General features: G+C 35.3%; 1 protein-coding gene across 8 annotated transcripts in view; it reads left to right on the top strand.

Annotated features, from left to right (window-relative positions):
- The window catches only part of VPS13B (vacuolar protein sorting 13 homolog B), a 1,080,499-nt gene that overhangs the window by 525,339 nt on the left and 541,786 nt on the right, over positions 1 to 13,374 (top strand). For all 8 annotated transcript variants that reach the window (XM_069081095.1, XM_069081089.1, XM_069081092.1 and 5 more), the window contains one exon: positions 8,279 to 8,499. In XM_069081095.1, coding sequence (XP_068937196.1) covers positions 8,279 to 8,499 — 221 coding nt within the window. The remainder of the gene's footprint in view (positions 1 to 8,278; positions 8,500 to 13,374) is intronic.

Below are 13,374 nucleotides of genomic sequence, written 5' to 3'. Positions count from 1 at the left end.
TGGTCATGCTGCTTCTAGTTTTTACATAAATTTCTAATCTATCTCCCCATACTTGCAAAATTAATGTTTCTAAAATGTGGGGTTATGAGATACAGAGAGGGAAGGGAATAAATTTTTATAGTGCCTATAATGTGCCCAGCATTGTGCTAAGCACTTAGTGGATGTTGTCTCATTTTATTCTCTTTGCTTGGTTATTGTCCTTTGTTCTTGAAGAGGATCAAAGTGACATAATTATGTTGGGGTCAAGGTACAGTGTGTCTGACTGTAGCTTATCAGACCACTATGAGCTCAGAAGTCTCTACCAGAGGTTGGGCACAAATAGTTCATATAAACATTTGGCATGGAGATGTCTCTAAATTTGTGCATCTCAAATGTCTCTTGAGCTACTACAATTCTTTTTTTTACCTAGTTACATATCAAGAAAAATTTTAGCACTTATTTTTACAAGATTCTGAGTTCCAAATTTTTCTTCCTTCCTCCACTCCCCCTTCTGAAAATGAGGTAGTTAGATAGAGTTTATACGTGTGCTATCATGTAAAAATATTTTTGTGTTAGTCACAGTTGGGCAAACAGAAACAGATCAAAAGGGGAAAAACACAAGAAAGAATATAAAGTAAGTGGAAAAAATGCTTCAATCTGCATTCAGAGTCTGTTAATTCTTTTTCTGGATATGGATAGCATTTTCCTTCCTGAGTCCTTTGTTTTTATCTTACAACATTTTGTTGCTGAAAACAGCTGAGTCATTCATAGCTGATCATTACACAATATTTTTGATACTGTATACATTGTTTTCCTTGTTCTGCTCATTTTACTTTGCATCAGTTTGTACAAGTCTTTCCAGGTTTTTCTGAAATCTGTTCATTTGTTATGGCACTATTGTGCACTAATCACACTAATTCGTAACGTATTTTTGCATTACATTCATATACCACAGCTTGTTCAGCCATTCCCTAATTGATGGGCATCCCCTCCCTTTCCAATATTTTGTTATCATGAAAAGGGCTGTTATAAATATTTTTGCACTTGTAGGTCCTTTTCCCTTTTTTATGATCTCTTTGGGATACAGACGTAGTAGTGGTTTTACTAGATCACAGTTTGGTTGCCTTTTGGGCATAGTCCCAATGCATTAGTGTCCCAATTTCTCCACATCATCTCCAACATTTATCGTTTTCCTTTTCTGTCACATTAGCCAATGTCATAGGTGTGATGTGGTACCTCAGAGCTGTTATAATTTGCATTTCTCAAATCAAAACTGATTTAGAGCACTTCTTCATATGCCTATAAATAGCTTTGATTTCTTCATCTTAAAACTTCCTGTTCATATCCTTTGGCCATTTATCAATTGGGAAATGGCTTGTATTCATGCAAATTTGACTCAGTTCTCTATATATTTTAGAAGTGAGGCCTTTATCAGAGATACTTGCTGTAAAGATTATTTCCCATCTTTCTGCTTACTTCTAATCTTGGTTGCATTGGTGTTGTTTGCACAAGACCTTTTAAATTTAATATAATATAGTAATAATTACAATATAAAATAACACATAATATAATTTGATATAATATAATCAAAATTATCCATTTTACATTTTGTAATGCTCTCTATCTCTTGTTTGGTCATGAATTCTTCTGATAAGACCAAACCAGATCTGACAGGTAGACTATTCTTTGCTCTTCTAATTTGCTTAAAGTTTTTATGTCTAAATCATGTCAAAGGTATGTACTAAGTTTTCTAATATTCTATTTACCTCCTCAGTCTCTTTTTTGGTTGCACTTATTGAGTTCTGAGAGCTGACAATTTAGGTCCTCCACTAGTATAATGTGGCTCTCTATTTCTTCATGGAGCTCACTTATCTTCTTCTTTGAGAATTTGAATGCTATAACACTTGGTACATGTATGTTTAATATTGATATTGAATCATTGTCTATGATACCATTTAGCAAGATGTAATTTCTTTCCTTATTTCTTTTAATTAGGTTTGTTTCTCCTATGACATATTGTAGAATTCTGGCTTTTGATCCCCTCTGCTAACTGCTTCCATTTTATGGGAGAGTTCATTCACATTCACAGTTATGATTACTACCTATGTATTTCCCAACATCCTATTCTTCCTTCTATCTGTCCTCTCTCTGCTTTCAGTCTTTCCCCCTTCACCAATGTTTTCCTTCTGTCTGCCACCTCTCTTGATCTGTCGTCTCTTGTGTCAGTCCCCACCCCTCTTTACTTGATCCCCTTCCTAATTCCCTGTTGGGTAAGATAGACTTCTATATTTAACTGATTGTGTATATGATTCCCTCTTTGAGCCAATACTGATGAGAGTAAGATGCAAGCCATGCTCATCACCCACTCTCCCATCTTCCCCTCCTCTTCACGTGAAATAATTTAGCCCGTTGTACCTCTCCTTTCCTTCTGTACCCAGTGTACTTGTCTTTCTTATTCCTTTATTTTTTTCAATGTCATTCCCTCAAATTCTCCTCTGTCTATGTACAGTCCTTCTAGCTATATTATTAGTGATATTATTTTTAAAAATTACAAGTATCATCTCATTTGGGAATATGAACACTTTAGCTCTGTTGAATCTTTTGTTTTCTTTTCCCTTTTTACTTGTTTATGCTTCTCATGGGTCTAGATATTGAGTGTCCAATTTTTGGTTTAGTTCTGGTCTTCTCCTTATGAAAGTTTGAAATCTTTTAATTTCATTGAATGACCATTTTTTCTCTTGATGTATGTTGCTTAATTTTGCCAGGTATGTAATTCTTAATTGTAGTCCTAGCTCCTTTGCTTTCTGGAATATCATGTTCCATGACCTCCAGTCCTTTAATGTTGTCCTGTGTGATGCTAATTGTGACTCCTTGAATTGTTTCTTTCTAGCTACTTACAGTATTTTCCCCTTCACCTGATAGTTGTGAAATTTGCTATAGTGTTCCTTGTAGATTTTATTTTTGGATCTCTTTCCTGAGGTGATCAGTGAATTCTTTCAGTGTCTATGTTGCCCTCTGGTTCCAGGACATCAGGGCAGTTTTCCTTGATAATTTTTTGAAAGATGCTGTCCAGCTCTACATTTTGATTATGGCTTTTAGGTACTCTAATGATTCTGATATCATATCTCCTCAGTCTGTTTTCCAGGATGCTTGTTTTGCTCTTGGAGTATTTTACATTTTCTTCCATTTTTTTCATTCTTTTGAATTTTATTGATTCATGATGTCTCATAGATTCATTAGCTTACACTTGCCCAATTGTAATTTTTAAGGAGTTATAGTGATTTACTGCTTATTCCACCATCTTGGCTCCTGGAAATTCTTTTTTTTTTTTTAAGCAATCTGGGTTAAGTAACTTGATCAAGGTTACACGTCCAGTTATTTCTGGGTGTGGTGCTGAGTGTCTGAGCCTGGGATTAGATCTCCAGGTCATCCCAACACTGGAGCCGGTGCTCTTACTCGCTGAGCCACCTGCCGCCCCTTGGAAATTCTTGAGCTACTACAATTCTACTTTGCTCATAGAACACAGCATCTTCTTTACTGCAGGCACCCTACGCTGGGCAGTCCTGTGCCAGTGTCTGCCATATCTCACAATCAATTCCAGAGTGCTTCAGAGAGACCTTGAGAGTGTCCTTGTATAGCTTCTTCTGACCTCCATGTGAGAGCTTGCCTTGTGTGAATTCTCTGTAAATACTTACATTTGGAGTTCAAACAATGTGTCACAATAACCCTTTGAAGTAGGTGTTATTATTATCCCTATTTTACAGTTGAAGAAACTGAGACAAAGGTTAAGTGACTTACCCAGTGTCACACAGCTATTATGTGTATGATACCAGATTTGAATTCATGTCTTCTGATTCTGTGTCCAGTACTCATCCCACTGGACAATTTAGCTGCTTCAAACATGGACGTCATCATGTCACATCCCTGCTTAAAAATCTTCAGTGGGCTTTTGTTGATTCTAAAATAAAACAGCATACAAACACTCAAGTTTCTAATTCAAACCCCATCTTCAGTCTGACTCCACCATGCTTTTATAGACATGTCATGTTCTTCCCCTTTGCTATTAGCTATTTTTCTTCATTAATTATTTTCCCAGCATAGGCTGGTATAAAGCCAAGCATGAGTAGCTCTCCTGAGGATTAAGGTTATGATTGTATAGTATAGTGAACTCTTCAACAGTAAACTAAAGCAAAACATTCCCAGAAACCAAGGTACAACATTCACAACAATATAACATAACTTATCACTAAGGTGGCCACATAGTCTTAAACAAAAGATTTCATTCAGTAAGTCAAAATCTGAGTCAATCAGTATAAAGTACCCATCTAAAGTCTTCTTTCATCTTGATTGGAGACTGGTTTCCAATTATCCTTAAGGGGTGCAATGTACAAGGTCTCCCACTCCTATGTCACAGTATTATTCTTGTCAGTCAGCACTAAGTACCCAAGTAAAGGTCCTTTCATCTTGACTTGAGACTGACTTCCAGACTCCATGGCTCCTCTGCCATGCTCCCAGCTCTTGCCTGAATTCACCCAACTGTCACCTGGATTTACAGGTAGGCAGCTCTCAGCTCCTGTTCCATCTCCTTTTCCAACTCCTGTTTTAGCTCCCTTTCTAGCTCTTGTTTCAGCTCAAAGCTTATGGTAGCTAGTCCACTCCAAGTCCTTCAAAGTTTCTGTTTCTTGGAAGACAAAGCTAAATAGAGTCACAACAATGTTTATACACATTAAACTTAGCAGAATTACAATAGTATTCACACCCACTGCTGGCACTATCACGTCAATTCACTTGCTGTTTGTGAAATCAGCACAAGTCAAGGCACAGAGTGCTTCTATCTCACAAAGTAACACAGTTCAACAGACAGAATGCTCTTCTCTGACAAAGTAACACAAACACACGTCAACAGAGTGCTTCTATCTGGCAAAGTATACAAATCAACAGAGAGAATGCTTCTATCTGACAAAGTAACACAGACATAAATCAACACAGACAGAACAGATAGACAGAGTGCAAACACCACAAGTGTTCTCCCTCTCAATTCTGCTTGGTCCCAACTCATGCTCCTGCTTTTATATTCTCTGCTCCTTCCTGTTCCACCCCTCCTGTTACATCAGAAAGTTCCTCCCACCTCCAAATCACTGAGGGGCTCAAAGGCACTTGAATAGCTGAAACAAAAATCTAAGTACTTGAATAACTGAAACAAGGAGCAAAGTACTGCTTTGCTTGTCATTACATTTGGAAAGTACTTCCTTCTCATCCCTGCTTCTTAGAATCTTTATCCTCTTACTTAGCTCTGGCACCACTTATCAAAAGTCTTTTCTTAAGCTCCCAGTTGATGCCCTCTTCCTTCCCAGATTACCTTATATTTTTCTGATCCTTAAAATAGTTTGCATATTCCCTACACTAGGTAAAATACTTGGAAACAGACAGTATCTTGTTTTTGTATCCATGACTTCTAGGTTTAGGAATGGTACTACATACATATTATGTGCTCAATATGTTTTTGTCCATTACTTTTATCTGCAAAGATTTATATCCTTCCCATTGCTGAGGCACAATACATCTTGTAGGTGACTTAATAAGTGAGTTTACAAAATCCAAACAAAATGAAAAATGGATCAGGAGCTATTGTCATCAGCATCATCTAGCACTTTAAAAGATCCATGATCTCACTTTCATTGATGTGGATCACACCCACTTACATCTGCCCATCTGATATCTGTCTACATTTTAAGGTTTGCAAAGTATATTATTTCTTATAATTCTCACTTAGGCCTCACCAGAAAAAAAATCCCTTTGAGTTAAGTACTATACGTATTATTATCCCCATTTTAATGATGACGTGTAAATGACGCTCTTTGGGTTTGTGATTTGTCCCAAGTCTTGGTACAAAAGCATTGGAGGAAGGTTTTATACTCATGTATTGCTAATTGATTTCAAGCCTAATGCTCTATCTAGTACATTAAGCTGTCTCTCTTTGGAAATAAATTATTACATTTATCTTTTTTTCTAATTTGGAAGATAGAATACACTACTGGTGGTTAATATTTTGTCAAAATTATGTGTTTCATTTTACTGACAGAAAACCCTTAAAACATTGATTGTTCTGTTGAAATTGGGTATGATGTCTTACACATTGTTAGCCTTATAATAAAAGTGGTAGAGTTTTTTCATTATAAAATGTATAATGGATGATGCAATGCAATAAATATTGACAACTTTTTGGTTAGCTACTTAAAAGGAAATTTGGAAAGCTCATAGAACAGATCAAAAAACAAACAAACCCATTATTCCTACCAGTTAATAATTTGTTATTTAGGGAATTTGCAAACACCACTAATTTTCTTTTTTAAAAAGTCACCAAATTCTAAAGAAAACCTTTATGGGAGACTTACACAGACACAGAAGTTGAAGGTTACTATCCTTATTTTACAAATGAGAAAACAGTTGATGGTGAAATAAGATCAATCTACCCCATTCCACTCAGCAAGTTAAAATCTCTCTATGCCCGGCATATAAAATGAGGATAATACATTGTTTTTGACTGGAAGGCAGGATACTGTTCCAGATTTTCTCTGGACAGCCTTCCCAACTCTAAGATCATCAGTTCTATGAGTCTATGATGTGTTTCTTAGAGAATACGCTGATTGTGAGGCTGTGTGGTGTGGTTGGCAAGCTGGCCTTGAAGTCAAGAAGGTATAACTGAGACAATACCTATCTCTGATTCATGTTAGTCATCTGAGTGGGATAAACTTCTTAACCTCTGAGAGTCCTAGGCAGGTAGAGGTAAAAGTTGGGTGATTTGCACTGAGTGTGGGAGTTTCCACATCTTTAGTTCCCCACATTGATTACATTGTACATTCACACAGGTGATTATGTACTACATTACATTTATATATTCTGTGAGAAATCAATAAGGAAGTAATCACTTTCCCCAGTTTTTCTTTGCAATAGCTTTCAGCAATAAGAATTTGTAGTCATTTAATTCCATGGATTCTGTAAGCGATAAATAAAAGATTCACTTAAATTAGAGTTCATATTCATCGATATTTTTGGCACTAGACCTGTGCTAATTCATACTCAGAATAAGTTTTTCAAATCTGCTGAGAATCAGCCGTGTTTTATTCTCAAAACAGTGTTATAGTCACACAGGAAGTAAAAGTTCGTGTTGATCCTTTTTCTGACACTTTATTCCAGTCATTTCAGCTTTTCTCCCCTGCTTATGTAGACCTTTGCCAGGAAAAATCTAATACTAAGTTTTATAAATTAATCATTTATGAGTACTCTGGATTCTTGAAAATATTAATTTCTCGTCAGATTGACTTCATTTGGAAGTGATGAACATTCTCTTAGTTGCTTTGCAATCATTTGTTAACTTGCTTTGGGAAATCGCCTCAGTAAGCCAGTTGGCTCTGTGATGTGCCTGGGTAGTCAAAGCTGGTTTCTGTGGCATTGCTCCAATTGCTTGTTCTGTGCATAACACTGCATCTTTCTCAAAACTGTTGATCCCACAGGCCTGTTAAGTCAGAGCCACTTGAGTTTATTCGGTCAGAGAGTAGCATTTTCAATCTGGAAATCACCTTGGCAGTTGCATGGAGGAAAGACTGGAAAGAGGAGAGATTTAAGACTGAGATCCCTATTAGGAAGCTATTGCAGTGATCTAGGTAAGAGGTAAATAAGTACCTCACCTAAGTTAGTAGCTTTGTGAGTAGATAGAAAGGGTTGAGTTACAAGATGTGTTGTGAAGGTGGAAATAGCAAAATTTGACAATTCATTGAGTATATGGGATGAGGAAAATTGAGGAGTTCGGGACAATACCAAGGTTATGGACCTGGAAGAAGACTGAAATGTAGAACCTTTTTTTAGAGAAAGATTAATGAGTTCTGTTTAAGATGTGTTAATGTTGAAATGTCTCCAGAATATTCAATTTGAAATGTCCAGCAAACATTTGGTAATAGAGAAGTAAAAGTCAGGGGATAATTTGAAGGTGAACATACATACACACACACATACATGACAGAGTAACTAACTGACAGAGCCATTTGGGATATATGATATTGTAATACTGTCTTTATAATTTTGCTCTTCCTACTTAATGATTGTGATATCCATTTATATCATCAAGACATATTTTACTTCAAAAATAATATGCAAACTACTTATCAAACTGGTTTTTAGAATGTTATGTTATTTATGATATAATTGCTTTATGATTATATTTTAATGATATTAAGATGACATAAAAATTTCCCTAAAGTAAATTTTAACCACTTTGTATATGTCTTCTATCTGCCTTCAGGTAATGCTTTCCCATGGACAATCAGTTTATATCATTTCAGCATTTATACCCTGCTTGGACACCAAATGACACTTGGGTTAGTACAGCCAATGGGTTGTACATCTACTCTGGCTGTCACTTCTCAAAAGCTGCTTGCCGTGGGGCCTGAATCCAGACATTCATTTGTTGTCTGTCTCCATGTTGACCTAGAGTCACTTGAGATAAAATGTTCGAACCCCCAGGTTGGTACATTTAACTGATTTATGAAAGGAAATTAAAAATAACTTGATTTAAGTACAATTGTTTTCCATTTTGTTGAAGAGGTTCTTTTCTATTAAGCATCTTATATTTTAACTGGGCCATCAAGATCAGGGTGGTTAGATTAAGACTTGCTTTGAAGCTCTCTCAAGTTTTGTAATTTAAACTCTTCTGAAAATGTAATAGCTGAAGCATAAATGCATCTTTTGGCTGATGGATTGAAATCAGTTGCAGATGTAGTTTTTAAATGCTGAAGAACCACTTTACTGTCACTCTGGTTGTGTCTACTGAAGTGATCAAATGTAATTTTCAATCACATTCTCACTCAGAACTTCTTTGATTTAACATCCAATGTTTTCACATAAGTGATGGCATATTTTGCTTTGAAAGGCATTTCTGCCCTTTTCAAGATGGTTATTTGTTAGACTTAGGTCAAGTATGTTGTACTCTACATTTTCATGACTAATTCAATTATGTATCACCCAGCCTTGTCCAAATTATTTAAAATAATTTTCTGCTTTATATTTTTCTGCATATTAATTGGGTTCCTAGTTTGATTACAAGGACTAAGTTTTATCTGAAGTTCTATGTGATGTTATATAAAAAAATTATCTTTAGAAAGCACATCTCATTTTGAAAATATTTATCCCACTTAAGTGCCATTCTTTCTGATGTAATTTCAATTTCAGTGAGATACTTGGTGACCCTTTTTAAAAAATTGATCTCTTCCTCTTTGATTTGATTTCTTTTGTCATATTCCTTTTTTGTTGTTGTTGGCTTAACCAGGTGTGCATTTGGAAACATCCAACCTTTCCTGTTAAACTAATTTTATTTGAATGCAACTTTCAGGTAAAATATCCATTTTGTCATAAAATCAAGGAACCTGCCCATTGCTTGTAAGAACAAGAATAATTCTTTGAGAATTCATTGTTAAACATATTTCTCCCTTGTGGGATTTTAATTTGTTCCATTTAGATGAAAACTTGCATGAGCATTGTTGTCTCATCCGGAGATCATCATGAAACAATCTCCAAAAAGGTTTCTTCTGACATTCATTCTATGATAAATTTTGCTCTACCAGCATTTGCAAAGAAGAGAAACTGACTTGATTTGTTGGGTTTTTAAAATTCTCTCATCATAGAAAAGTCTAGCCAACCACTAGAATGGTAAGAAAATCAAGCAGAGCAGATATAAAAGTTGGAAAAAGACCTTCCATTCTATTTACCAAGTATGAGCCGAAACAATGAGTGTAAAAACACTTGATAGCAATTATTGATGCAAAATGCTAGCAACATGCACACAAATCCAGGGTGAAGAGGTAACTAAAAGAACCTGAGGCTTCAAAGGATCAGGAATCAGGCCATTTATTACTCACAGGCTTATAAGTGTGATAGGCTTATACCTTGTCCTTCAAGTCTGGTGCATACACGTCAGTAGCTTGGCCCTATAGTTGGCTGTGAATCCCAGTCAAGACCCAATATATCTCCTGGGTCTTTACCATTACATGTTTATTGTTGCTGAACAACAGATTCACAGGAACTGAGTGCAGATAGGACCTTATAGGAGCAGTTAATTGGTGGGTAGTCTAGACTGTAACATTCATTCACTTCCCTTCTCTCTCCTGATCTCCTTCAAACACAAGGACACTGTCTTTAGTAAAGTTTACTAACCTTGCACATTTGGATTAGATAAAGTTTGCTGAGCTGATAGTTTGCTAACCCCATCCTAAATGTAGCTGACTAAGCTAGTTCTTGGGTACATAGGAGTTTCCTTATATATTGATGGGTTTCTCATTGTTCAAATATGGAGTCACTCTGTCACCTAGGGCCTAGCAATAGGCCAAGTCCTCATCAGTTTTTATCAAAAGCATATTCAGATATTACTGCCAAACCGAAACAAAAATGTTTCAACGCAATTTGAAAATAGTCATTATTATATTTTCAACATATATTTAGCAAAATAATGTAGATCTAGAGGGAAGTAAATGTATCCTCAAGCTTTTCTCACATCTTCCTTTCCTTATGAGACTTCTAGAAAACGCTAGCTCTCCTGTTTGTCTCCACTTACTTTCTTCCTACTCATTTTTTAGCCCAGTGCAGTCTGACTTCTGACCTCCATCACTCAACTAAAAATACCTTTCTCCAGTTGTCAGTGATTTTTTAATTTCTAGACATTTTGGCCTTTTTACCTTCTTTGACATTCTTGACTACTCTACATTCTTTGACTTTGTTGACCACCACAGCGTCTTGGATACTCCCTTCTCTATTGGCTTTCATAATACTTCTTTCCCCTGTTTTTTCCACTTGCTTGTCTGTCTACTACTTCTCAGTCTTCTTTGCTGTGCTCATCATCAATGTCTCCCTTCTCCCCCTTTCCCCCAACTGTGCCTTTGTTCAGAGAGACTCTGAGAGAGTCAAGAACATTTCTTAAGAATCTACTATGGGGTTAGCTAGGTGGCACAGTGGATAGGACACCATCCATGGAGTCAGGAGGGCCCAAGTTTAAATCCAGCTTCAGACATTTTACTGGCTGTGTGCTTCTGGGCAAACCATTTAAACTTAATTGCATCCAAAAGAAAATCTACTGTGTACTAAGCACTGTGCTAAGGGATAATAGATCATTTCTACTAGATTCTAGAGCAGGGGTGGGGAAACTGCGACTTTGAGACCACATGTGGTCCTCAAGTGTGGCCCTGTGACTGAATCTAAACTTCACAGAACCCCTGTCCAAAAGCATGTAAATGTAATAAGCTAAAATAATTCTGAAAAAGTAGGAAGGGAACCTAATAGATGAGGGTTTTAAATGCCCACCTGAGAATATGTATTATAATATATTGGTAAATAAGAAACTACTTATAATTTTTGAATAAGGAAATGACCTGGTCATGACTGTGTCTTAGAAATATTCATTTTTATGCTGTGGGTGATGGATTGAAGAAGCTAGAAACCTTTAGCTACTCTCAATCTGAAACTAGATTTGAACTTGGGTCTGAGATGCTATTGATCCTTCACATTTCTTCTGAAAATTATTTGTTCATATCTTTTGATTGTCAGTTCACAATATATTTTAGATATCAGATTTTTTCCCCAAAATATTTATTGCTAAGAGACTTTCCTCCCACTAATTCCCTCTCTTGGTCCAAGCTTTTGTTTGTACAAAAGCTTTAATTTTTTAAAACAAATAATTATTATGATGAGCTCTATCACTTGTTTGGCTAAGAATTCTCTTCCAGTCACAAATCTGAAATATACCCCCTCGATTTTTTTTAATGCTGTCTCCATTTATATTTACTATAGATAATGCAACCATTTGGAGCTTATTGTCATACATGGTATAAGGTACTGGCCTAAACATAATTTTTGCCAAACTCTTTTCCAGATTTCTACATTATTTTTGTCAAGAGCAAGTCTGAATTCTTTGAAAACCTTTTGTGAATTATACATGTTTGAGTTACTAAAGTCCTTTGATCACAAGTTATTCTATGTTCATCTGTTACCTTTGGCAATGTTTTATCAGTCCCTACTGGTAGCTGAATAATATAGGGCCTTCTGTGACAGGGTTGAATTACAGTGAGGAACTCAACATATTTATTAACAATTTTTGTGTTAAAACAAGCAAAAAAGTGGTCAACAATTCTCTTGACAAAACCTCTGCTTGATTCTTTACATGAGCTCAATAAGGGGATTCACAAAATGTTTCCAATACTACTTCTTAAGGGCTGGTGAATTTCACCAGAGATTCTCTGCAGCCTGAATTCCATTCTAGTAAGACAGAATTCTTCCTTTCCATAAATTGGGTCATGGTTGGCCACTCTGATCATGGAACTGATACAGTTTTAGCATTCAAACCTTTCATGTGGCAGCTGAGATTGATGAGTTGTGTGTAATCCCTTTAAACGCTAAGGACAAAATAAATTATTTGATATGCTTGATGAGAGAAGACTATATTATAGTATACATCATTTGCTAAGTGTATTAATGGCTTCATTGTTTTAAAAGTACAATTGAAGATGCTTTTCCTTAAATCTTCTTTATTCTAGATCTTTATCCACAGTGAGATATTGGTTACCAGAATTGAGTGAATTTCTACCTGACTGAAACTTTTAAAAATACTTTAAAAAATGTGTAACAGATAAATATTTTGTATTGTCGACTGGTTTATTCTTTTGGAATTTTCTCTGCTTTTAAATTATAAATTAGAGTAATATTTTGCTACAGCATCTATCTTTTGTGTTGCTTTCATTAATAAGCAAGCATCCAAATTTCTCATGGAAGAAATTAAACTTAAAATTTTTAAATTATATATACTTTTATATGTTTTAGGCAACTTACACTTAAGCACTTTTAGTAACCTAAAGTTTAATCTACCAAAGTGAACTAAAGATCTAAAAATATCATTTTAGATAAAATGATATACCTTTGAATTATTTAAGTTTGCAGATGGTATAAAGTATAACAACTTTTATGTTTACTGTATCTGTATTTGTATTGGTTTATCATTAATTACACAAATTTTGCAGTTTTATAACCTTAAAAATTTTATTACTTTCCCCTTTCCCTCTCACCTTTCAACATTCGTGAATAAAATTTCTCATTGAATATTTGGTTTTAATGCACCTATATTTTGAATTTTAAATTTTCAGAGTTCCATGATGGAATTTTTTTCACTATATAATTCATGGTATTTTTCATTTTTTTTTATAATTTTAAATCCCATGCAACTAAAACTAAGCAGTAAAAATAATTTATGTTTAGTGGAAGTTTTTTTTGTTCTGTTGAGAACTTTTTCTTTTCAATTTCATTTAAGCAAAAGTCATAAATATCAGATTACCACTTTTTTAATGCCATATGTTTTGACCT

This window comes from Petaurus breviceps, unplaced genomic scaffold (assembly GCF_028583685.1).
Source record: "Petaurus breviceps papuanus isolate PSGF00001 unplaced genomic scaffold, PetGlider_PUasm1.0 98, whole genome shotgun sequence".
NCBI lineage: Eukaryota > Metazoa > Chordata > Mammalia > Diprotodontia > Petauridae > Petaurus > Petaurus breviceps.
The sequence above is the reverse complement of the archived record's forward strand: the minus strand, read 5'-3'. Positions and strand labels throughout refer to the sequence as shown.